At 42.0% G+C, this 11,452-nt stretch overlaps 1 protein-coding gene across 1 annotated transcript; it reads right to left on the bottom strand.

Moving 5' to 3' along the window:
• Window positions 1–205: 205 nt before the first annotated feature.
• On the bottom strand, window positions 206–9,685 carry RSAD2 (radical S-adenosyl methionine domain containing 2). Its single transcript, XM_080616617.1, has 6 exons — window positions 9,198–9,685; window positions 8,872–9,033; window positions 8,149–8,378; window positions 6,100–6,249; window positions 4,614–4,646; window positions 206–2,745 (listed from the first exon to the last, which is right to left on the bottom strand). Exons 1-6 carry the CDS (start codon window positions 9,559–9,561, stop codon window positions 2,581–2,583), a joined length of 1,104 nt encoding a protein of 367 aa, XP_080472743.1. The 5' UTR covers window positions 9,562–9,685; the 3' UTR covers window positions 206–2,580.
• Window positions 9,686–11,452: the final 1,767 nt, after the last annotated feature.

Below are 11,452 nucleotides of genomic sequence, written 5' to 3'. Positions count from 1 at the left end.
CTATTGTTCTCCCTTTCAGCCTAGATGCCCTTGGCACCGTGCAAGCAGCCCCCTGTGCTAACTACAGACTGCACCCAGAATTACAGCTCTCTTGAACATGCAGTCACACATTCTGCTAGTATGGTTCTGGGTTATATAAAAATATTATAGTAATAATATGGACAAACTTAAGAAAATAGATACATTTATTGAAATGTGTGACGTGAAGTATTTAGCAGTAATTATGTGACACCATCATTTAAAAATTCCATCATTTGTGACATTGAAATATACATCATACTGAAAAAGAGGGCATCTTAAAATGCATCTTAAATGACAGTTTTACCCATTACCCAAAATATATTCATAATTGTAACTGAGGTCATTCTCCCAAACAGTCATTCTTAACTAATTTTACAAATGAACAGCTGTATAATGTTAGCAAAATACAGTAAAAGTTCCTTCCCACTTCAGCATCTTTAGCAAGCACTTGGCTGCAGTACCAGGAAATTACATGTGAAAATACAATTAAGCGTATCTGTGTTTGCAGGACTTAAATTCAAATCATGACTCTTAAGGGTCACAGTGTACATGTACTCTCTAAGCCTGGGAGTAGTTGTACTAAATTCAGTATTAATTTTCTAGTCCTATGCTGAAAGTTAGGCCTCACTGCAGGCTGAAAGCCTAAAGTCCATTTTCGGTCCAATGTGAACTGTGTTTATAGATTAAAAAAATAATAATAATAATAAATCAGGTTAACCAAGCTGTAGCCGAAAACATTTTTGAGATTTTACACAAAAAAAAAATAATTTTGTATATAAAAAAAATACTGATAGCTATTAATTCATTAACTACGGTGATTGTCTGTCGAAACATGTTATGCAAGTTCTTAATTTCCAATGTACAAGACTGCCATTTCGTTTGGAAAAGAGTATCACACAGAGCAGCAACTTTATCTTAATTCTGTTTGGTAACAAGAGGCAATGTAAAATCCTTAAGATTTTAAGAAGAGAAGGACTTAGAACATTCTGATAAAAGCCATCTTCAATGTCTTTACATTATTTACTGGATTATCACATTTTCAGCTCAAATTTGTTTACTCTACAGCTTCCTCCATAGGCACAGAGGATCTCTTGCACCAAAAGAATAGCCCTTTACAGAGTAAAACGCAAAGCAAGGAATGGCAGGATTTCTGGTTCTGAATGGGAGTTTGTGTGCCTCACATCTGTGTGCTGTGATACAGCTGGCATTTTCTGCAGAAGCAGCAAGCTGGTAGATTTACTGGTACATTGATACACTAAATCTTTCCTCATGGTGGGACTGAGCCAGTAACAAAGGAAAATGCTTCTTTTCTATCATGCAGTGTAGATGCTGAGAAAGAGGCTGGGTTTAACATTTGAGCAATGGGAATGCAGAGGAAATCAAACCCCAGTTACATAAATTTGCGCTGCCCATACTCGCTACTCAGGCAGAACTCCAACTGAGGTCAGTGAAAGAGCTGCCAAAAGACTGTGGGGTTAATGTGTGTGGGCCACATTTTAAATGTCACTTAGTATTAATGCAAGAAAAAAAAAATACTGAACTGTAAGTGCTTAGGAAGTGTTGTGATTGCAAAATGCAAAATACAAAGAGACAAAAGAGCACCAGAGACAGTATATTTAGTTAGGATAGTAAAAATAGAAACTGAAGGAATTATAAATGGAAAAAAAATCACAGTGTATTCAGAGATGCACCTTCCTTTACTCAGAAGTAGCAGCTCCTACTTAAGTGCATTCCCCTACATTTAGGTGAATGCAAAACAGTCCTCTCAAAAATATCTGAAAAAAAAAATAACTAGCACTATCAGAAAAATGATATAAATGGTATATTTAATGCATGCTGGTTCCCAACTGCTGCAAACATGTAAATTTATGAGACAGTCCAGTCACTGAGTGCAATGGACAGGACAAATGAGTAGCACCAGCTCACTTCTGCTTTGTGCAGTGCTTATCTCCATACCCTTTATACAGAGCATGGGGAGGGGGGAACTAACTAAGTCTGGAAAACTGTAATTATAAAGCCCTAACAATTGCCAGAAAATCAAGAACAAGGGTGGTTTCCTAAGGACTGCCAGCTGGCTCTCTTGTGATCTAGCGAGGAACTGCAATCCACCTTTCCACATGAACGAAGTAGACTAATGTTCCCTGTTAATAAATTCCACTTATCCATTCTTAAAGCTGTTTGTAATGAATTAGACATTGGGGTGTGTTTTGGTTTGTTTTATGGCATGCACACTTACGTATTATCTTAAAATTGTTTCCTGTGTGACATTGTTAATCGTTTGCCCTTAAGTCCTTCATACAATGGACTAGAAAGTTGATTTCAGAGATCTGTTTATATGAAAGCTCTCAAGCTACTTGGAAATGTTCAACCAAACAATGGATAAGAACATAGTCTATATTCTAAAATATTTAGCACATTCACATACAGAACTATACTGTGTATGCAATATGTGCAATACACCTAGTGTAGTTAAAAGCATTAGATACATATATATACATGCACATATACACACATCCATTTTCTTTACATAATGCACCTGCCCTAACTCAGTATATTGAGTTACCAGTCCAGTTTCATGTCTGCTTTACTCCACATATACTTTCCTCCTCTTTTTAGGAACATCTTCTCATCAAATCCACTGAATTTTATAGCTGCTTCTACACCAACATCTAGTATAGACTTGGAAGGCTCTTTCCGTCCATTTCTACAGTTCAGAAAACGCATCTGGAACATCAATAGATAAGATGTTAGAAAGTCAGTTTCTAAAAGCTTAATTTTTCTACAGAATTAAACAAGTTTCTCTTTAATCCCACAAAAGCCTACATAAGTGCATGAACAGTTTCACTTAGTCCCTAGAAAGCTCAGAAGCTCGCAGTCAGATACATCAACACATCTCAGCAGGAATAAAGCCTTAGCATAATTCCTAAAGATTAAAAGTTTCCTCTTCAGTTGTATGTAAACTAAGCAGGCTCCTTGAAACTTAGCTTTCAGGATGAGTTATGTATTTTTAAATTAAAGAAAAACAGCAAAGACGTCCTGCAAAGACAGACAGTATCACAGTATCACAGTATGCTAGAGATTGGAAGGGACCTCAAAAGATTATCTAGTCCAATCCCTCTGCCAGAGCAGGAACACCTAGATAAGGTTACACACGAATGTGTCCAGGCGGGTTTTGAATGTCTCCAGAGAAGGAGACTCCACAACCTCCCTGGGCAGCCTGTTCCAGTGTTCCGTCACCCTCACTGAGAAGAAGTTTCTTCTCAAGTTTAAGTGGAACCTCTTGTGTTCCAGTTTGTACCCATTACCCCTTGTCCTATCATTGTTTGCCACTGAGAAGAGCCTGGCTCCATCCTCGTGACACTCCCCTTTATGTATTTATATACACTAATAAGGTCACCCCTCAGTCTCCTCCAAACTATAGAGACCCAGCTCCCTCAGCCTTTCCTCATAAGGGAGATGCTCCACTCCCTTAATCATCTTTGTCGCCCTGCGCTGGACTCTCTCCAGCAGGTCCCTGTCCTTCTTGAACTGAGGGGCCCAGAACTGGACACAATATTCCAGATGCGGTCTCACCAGGGCAGAGTAGAGGGGAAGGAGGACCTCTCTCGACCTACTGACCACCCCCCTTCTAATACACCCCAGGATGCCATTGGCCTTCTTGGCCACAAGGGCACAGTGTTGGCTCATGGTCATCCTGCCATCCACTAGGACCCCCAGGTCCCTCTCCCCTACACTACTCTCTAACAGGTCGTTCCCCAACCTATACTGGAACCTGGGGTTGTTCCTGCCCAGATGCAGGACTCTACACTTTCCCTTGTTATATTTCATCAAGTTTCTCCCTGCCCAACTCTCCAGCCTGTCCAGGTCTCGCTGGATGGTAGCACAGCCTTCTGGCGTGTCAGCCACTCCTCCCAGCTTAGTGTCATCAGCAAACTTGCTGACAGTACACTCAATTCCCTCATCTAAATCATTGATGAATATATTAAATAATACTGGTCCCAATACTGACCCTTGAGGCACTCCACTAGATACCGGCCTCCAACCAGACTCCGTCCCATAGACTACAACTCTCTGGCTTCTCTCCTTCAGCCAGTTCACAGTCCACCTCACTACCTGATCATCCAGACCACGCTTCCTCAGTTTAGCTATGAGGATGCTGTGGGAGACTGTGTCAAATGCTTTGCTGAAGTCAAGGTAGACCACATCCACCGCTCTGCCATCATCCATCCACCGTGTTATTTCCTCATAAAAGGCTATGAGGTTGGTCAAGCATGACTTCCCCTTGGTAAAGCCATGTTGACTGCCCCTCATAACCCTCTTATCCTTGATATGCCTTAAGATGGCACCAAGGATAAGGTGTTCCCTCACTTTAAGGTTTGTAATGCAATGATTATATATAAACCTGATGGCAATTTCTCCTTAGGTCATACTTCTATTAAGTTCTTAATATGTTTGATGGGAAGATATTGCATCTGTTCCTTGTACTACAAGGTAAGTTATTTTATAGAATGCACGGTAAATTGATTTGGTTATCACTGTTGTATAGATATGCATATTAGCATACAGATACCAAGTATCAAACAAAAACTTACATATTCATCCAGAATGAGGTATGAATCCCTCATCTGTAATAGACCAAAAGAAAAAAAAATTAATATACAAACCAAAATTCAATTCTCATAAAACATCAAGGACAATACAAACAATTAATCATTCGAAACAGGTAGTGTCTTACCACTATTTCAGTGAGCTTGTTTATAAAAATAAACTACAGGATTACTAGCATGATTTAATTCATGAATAAATCAGTCACTCTTGGAATATTGCCTCTCAAGTGTCTAATTGAAATGTGGGTACACAACTGGATAAAAGTGTTTTAAATAATATACTTTTATACCAGCAGAACTTACACTGTTTTGCATACAGGAATGATTATATAATATTCCAAGCAAATAAAGTGACCATTTAAGCTAGGGTGTTTAATTATTGCCCAGCAGACAAAGGTAATCTGCCAGATCACAAAATGCCTCAAATGCTAGATTGTACAGTCCCATTTGTATGTCTTACATAATAGAGGCAACTCAGCCTCCTCACTTGAGCTCTCCATACATTAAGTAAACTGTAAATGGAAAATCGTAATCTTTGGGGAGGAAAAGGAACATCTCTCCCATCTCAATGGGAGATTTAAGAATTCCTGAGCTCAAGTCAACTTAGTAGTTCCTCACTCAGTTCATAAACTTTCTTAACAGTGAGTTTTAGCTCTCCTCATGTATAGGGTCATCTTACAAAATATCATGAGTTCCACCCTTAGGCATTGATGTCCTTTACTGCAGCTAGTGTAAGCTGGATGGCAGCTCATCAAATTAACTGCTGGGCTCTGTAATAGCAACAGAAGTCTCCTTGTGAACAAAGAGCCTGAAAGTGTAGTCCAGAAGTGTCCAGATAGACAATTTTAAAAGGTGATTTTTTTGTGGGAGGGAGTACCCAGTAAGATGTATCAGGCAAAAATACTAGTTCTTGTTCCTCAGTAACCAATATAATGCTAACTGGGATATCTTAGTTCATGCAGAGACACTGTCATAGCATAACATCATGGTGAATCTCTATTAGGAAACTATGCTTGGAATATAAAGTGCATTTACATTAACATTCAACTTTTTCAAGATCTTGTGCCCTGATGTGGAAGAATTATTCAATTCCAAAGGGCTTAAATGCTGTTTAGAGTTCATCTCTGAGCTGTGGAAAACTCAGTTTCTCCAGTTTCGGTGTGTACATCTACCTCACTGCGCAGACGCCCACACGACACTGTGAGAGGACTCCCACTAGTTTCCGCAGGACTGAGATCAACGAGTTTTTACTCCTTTGTTAATAACTTTGTGCTCAGTAAAAATGCTTAAAGAAAATTGAAAACCTCAGCTTCCACCATAACAAATGCAGTTGCTGACGAAGTTGGACCGTGCCTCTTTGAAGCCAATACTAATGGGGAAAGTGTTAAACTGCCATGAAAGCTTCTAGTTCCTTTCCATCTTTCCAACTTTATTTGAAACTAAAGTTACAAAAAGACAGTTTCAATTTTACCTTCTGATTAGATTCAGGTACCAAACAGGAGACATCTTTGTGGCGATCCAGGAATTGTTCAAATTCTTCATCACTAATAACGAATCTCTCTGCTTCTCTCAGGGCATCCTCACCACAGTTCTCCCCTTCGATGAGCAGGCACTGGAATACCTGAAGACAGAAGGCACCTGGTTAAGATTTCATTTCCACTTGCCTTGAGGATAAGAGACTGTCATCATGGCAAAAACCTTCAGTTGTCTCAGTAGCAATGTCTTTAATTTTTCTGTCAGTGGAGCCACACTCTCAGAAACTGTGATAATTGAATACTACATGAAGGATACAGTGAAGATTTGTTTGTAGCAAATTAACATTACATAGTCCCAAATGTAATTACACAGTCATGGTTCCTGATCAGGTTTCCATAGAAATCTTAACTGCTCTGGTCTTATTAAGGGCACAGATAATCAAAGCTCAAATAAACTTCTGATTGAACCTCAAATAGTATGGCTATATTATAAATGCCAGTAAGTACTATGTACTGTGCAGACTATCAACTCAATCTTTATTCTTCAAGATTTTAACCTGATTGGTGACTGTAAGTTTAACTAGCTTCAGATGGTCATAGGAAAGACAGGGATGGCTCCCCAGAAACAAAATGTAACAGTTTGTCTACTTAACAGCCTCCTTCTAAAAGTCAAGTCCTCAAATAGGAATTCAGAATAGACTTTGTGGGGGGAAAAACACATGCCTTTGTCATCAATGTGCCCTGTAACCCCAGTAAGAAAGTAGGCCAGGAAGCCTGATAAAAATATTACTATGTATGTCGTATTTTCCTTACACCCCTTTAGTAAGAACAATATTTCACTTACAGATTTTTATTTTTTTTTCTGGGAAATCATGTGTGTATACCAATTTTCATGAAGCAAATAATGTGATATTACTCCACAAGTTCCCCCATATGTATAAGTCACAGTATATCTACCAATTTTCAAACTGGTAACATAATGTATTTTATACACTTCTAGTAGGATATATAATCTCAGAATCACAGAATGGTTGAGGTTGGAAGGGACAACTGGAGATCATCTAGTCCAACCTCCCTGCTCAAGCAGGGTCACCTACAGCACATTACTCAGGATTGTGTCCAGATGGGTCTGAAAGATCTCCAGGGAAGGAGACTCCACAACATCTCTGGGCAACTTATTCCAGTGCTCAGTCACCCTCACAGTAAATACGTTCTTTGATCAGGTGGAACTTCCTTTGTTTTAGTTTATGCCTGTTGGCTCCCAGGTGCAGGACCCTGCACTTACCTTTGTTGAACTTCAGAAAGTTCTTTTCTGCCCATCTCTCCAGCCTGTCTAGGTCCTTCTGAATGGAAGTGTGTACAGCACTCTGGGGTATCAGCCACTCATCCCATTTATGGAGGAGTCATAATATATGCACACTAACCACTAATACTCTAATACACTAATACAGAACATTAATGTCACAGAATCACAGAATCCCAAGGGTTGCAAGGGACCTCAAAAGATCATCTAGTCCAACCCCCCTGCAAGAGCAGGATAACCTAGAGTACCTCACACAGGAACTTGTCCAGGAAGGCCTTGAATATCTCCAGCGCAGGGGACTCCACAACTCCCCTGGGCAACCTGTTCCAGTGCTCTGTCACTCTCACAACGTGTCTAACGTACACTTATATATTGCTAATGATGTACGAACTCTAATGTATCATTGCACACTTTTCCTCATTTTCTCTACACCATGACACGTTTTCAAATGTTAAATACCTTCTATCTTATTATTAGTATCATAAAAACCCCTAGATCTAAATACACTAGAACAGTAATTTCCAGTACAACAAAAAATATTATTGACATACTGGGCTCCATTTAAGTGCAGAAAGAGACAGAACCTGTCTCAACACCATGTAACACAGAGAAGAAATCCACTAACAGCAGCCCAAGCTGGAATTGGAGATTTTCCTGAGGTCACTTGAGGTTCAGACAACTCCAGGACTTCATAATTACTTTTCTCTGAACATGAAACCTATGGTATACACTACTTACTTACCTTCCAGCGCACGGGGTTGAGTGCCTTGATCTGCTCATTCATATCTTCCTCAACATTAAATCTGTTGATCACGGAATTTATTTTGAAAGCAACAGCATATTCTCGGCACCATTGTCTCAGCTTATGCAGATTTTCCACGTGGTTCTTCTTTCCTTGACCACGGCCAATTAAAACGTTGACATTCTCATCAAAACTATCACATGAAATTGCCAGAATGTCTAAATATTCACCTGAAAATAAGTTTAAAAATTTGATTAATATCCAGTCCCTCAGTTAGAAGCTGTCAGGACTCTGCCTATTTTCACTTCCTTGTGAAGTGTCACAAAGCGCCTGAAAATACAATTCTGTGGAGTCACCACACGAACCACAAAACCCACAGCTGCAGCACCAAAACAGACATTTCATGTGCGTATGTGTCCATGCCCTCAGCTATGGAGACAGTCTGAGCTATTACTTTATTATACTATTATACCAAAGAGGCAATAGTACAAACTCCCTGTGTTGAAAATGTACATTCAACAATATTTCACCAGTATTCGAGTTTGGTTTGCATTTACTATAAATTAATCTATACATGAACTAAACCATTTACTATAAATGAACTAAACCATCTCTCACTTGCATCAAAACCCATCTTTTGATGAGGCTGCCCAAAGGAACTCTCAAAACCTGAGGAGCTCCCAAACCCTGCCAGTGCTTCTCTGCACAGCAGTTTTTCCTTACCATACATCTTGAACCACCGTTCTCTAATCAGGCTGCCGTTGCTGACAATGCTGACGCTTGGTAGCTTCAAGTCCCGCTTGCAAAACTGGACCAGTTTGCCTACAAATTCCCCTCTGTCCTGAAGAAACGGTTCTCCTCCTGAGAAGTTTATTTTCTCCATTCCTAGAAAAGGACCAGAGAAAGATGCTATGAACCTCAGCCTACCTGTTGATCGTTCCTTCCACTCGCTGTCTGTACCCGACCGCGGCAGTATGAAGAGGGGCACACCCAGGGATAACTTTTTCCACGCCATTTGGGCCTGCCGCTCATCACCCTGCCGAACTCACCTGCTTCCTTGAGCATCGCCAGCCCTCTCTTGGCCTCCTCCAGGGGCAGCACGAAGGAGGTCTTGGCCGTGTGGAAGCAGAAGCCGCACTTGTAGTTGCACTGCCGGGTGAAGTGGTAATTGACGCTGGTGGGTGTCAGAGACGCGTCGTCGTCATCGTCCCCCTCCTGTCGGGGTCCCGCCGGGGAGACGGGGCTGAGGGCCGAGACCCGCCGCCAGCCGGGTAGGGGCAGGGAGAGGGGCAGGGAGAGGGGCCGAGAGAGGGGCGCCAGGCTCCAGCACAGCGCGCACAGCCGCCCGCGCAGCGCCACCAACACCGCCCGGGCTACCGCCAGGGGCAAGCGGTATAGCATGCCTAGCTGCATGGCTCGGCTCCGCTCCGCTCAGCGCTGCGTTTCACTTGGACCCGCCTGGGCTCGGCTCGGCTCGGCTCGACTCGACTCGACCAGGCTTGCTTTGGCTTGGCTCGGCTCGCAAGCTGCAGCGAAGCGCCCGTCGCTCAGCGCTTAAAAAGCGACGGCCCCGTCCCCTCCCGCCCCATCCCGCCGTTCTGAGGCGTGGGGAAGCAATTGGTTTCGTTTTCCTTTCTCGCGAAAGGGAAACTTGGCCAGGAATCGATGTTTTCGTTCTCTCGCTGTGCTACACCCACATTTCTCCCTCCGTTTTCTGCCCCAGACCCGTATCTCTTCTGCTGAGTGTCATCATGAAATCCGGAGAGTGCCCAGGCTGGTGGCTGGTTTGAGCACATCTAGCGTCTAAGTACCCCCTTTAATGTGTGTGGACTCCGTGGCTTCAGTTCTTCTGGTCAAAACCGGTGTGACTCGTGAAGCAGGGGGAAAGCTGAGCTTGTGTAACTGTGCTTCATCTTTCTCAGAGACAGCCAGAAGCTCTCCTAAGTTTGAAAAAGTTTGCATTGCAGAGGACTCCAGGTTAGGGAGCCTGATGACTTCAGATTCATGAACAGAAAATACATGAAGGTTCTTTAATTCTTGGTCTCCAAAACTGCCTAAAGCACCCCAAGCAAAGCTACTGCACCAAGCTGAAAGTAGGTTTAGCCTTAAAAGCAGGAAAAGTTTGCACCTCTGTGAGCTGACATGTTGGTGGGGCAGATGGCTGCCCCTCATGGTAACACCAGGAGGGACTAAGACTAAACTGCCAAATCCCATCTTCCTCAATTCCTCAGTAGCAGGGCAGTCGTTGCTGGAGAAAGAGCACGTCCATCATAGCACCAGTTGCTATCAGCACTCCCAGTGGGTCTAGACGCACCCAGAGGTCCTCCACGGCTTTTCAGCTGCACACTGCCTTCAGCCAGTGTGTCCTCTTTCTTGCACAGGCAGTTTAGTGTTTCTATTGCTGTCATACTCAAATCTCAACACCAACTGCATGTTGGCTATGGCAGGCTTAAAGAGGAGCTTCACTCACTTCCATTGGCCTGCAGAACTGCTAATGTAGCAGGAGAGTCTTGTCCTCATGTTGACTTCTTTATTTTTCTTTTCCCTTGGAAAAAGGGTATCAGAACTAGCTTCATCCTGTTCACAAGCTTTAATGGGAAACAAAATCTGCTTGTGAATAAAAACTGTTTCTTTTATTAGTGCTGTCATTTGCTATTCTTAAATTCCCATCACCTTTACTTTCCTGGAGGTGATCTACTGGCTCAATGTCTGAGTCAGTGAATAATGGGGCTTTGTTTTTTTCCCTTTAGCCAGTTTATACTGTTATCTCTACCAGCTGTTTCTTACTGGAATGCATTCATGCCGTAGGGCAGGATGGGAGGCTTTTTGCTGTGTCTAACCCCAGTAATGCCACCTCACAAATGTATAATGATGCAACATGATGGGAAACATCTCAGTTCCTGAAGCTTTCCAGAATTGTCTCAGAGCTTGTCGGCAGCGAGTAACCATGGGAGGAATTATCCATGTGCCCTTCAAATTCCTTGAGGCTGAGACTGAAACCTGACTTTGAAGTTGCTTCTTGGTTGTTTCAGTGTTTCAATTAATTTGGCAAAGACTATAATGCTCCATTTCCCTCTCCATACATCCCTTCTGCTCTATGTTAGGAACTCTATCCCATTTTGTGTCTTCTTGGCCCAAATTCAAATTCCTTTCTCACCTCATTTCTAACTTTTGTTCATATAAAATTGTACCAATGCAGATGTAGAGACTGCAGCTTTTCTTCATCCTGTGAGCTGGAAAACTTTTCCTAGGAATACTTCTGATAAGCATAAGAACTTAAAAGACAATCTCAACTCTGCAAATA

This window comes from Psittacula echo (genome assembly GCF_963264785.1).
Source record: "Psittacula echo genome assembly, chromosome: 4".
In the NCBI taxonomy this organism is placed as follows: domain Eukaryota; kingdom Metazoa; phylum Chordata; class Aves; order Psittaciformes; family Psittacidae; genus Psittacula; species Psittacula echo.
This window is presented reverse-complemented; position numbering and strand designations above follow the sequence as displayed.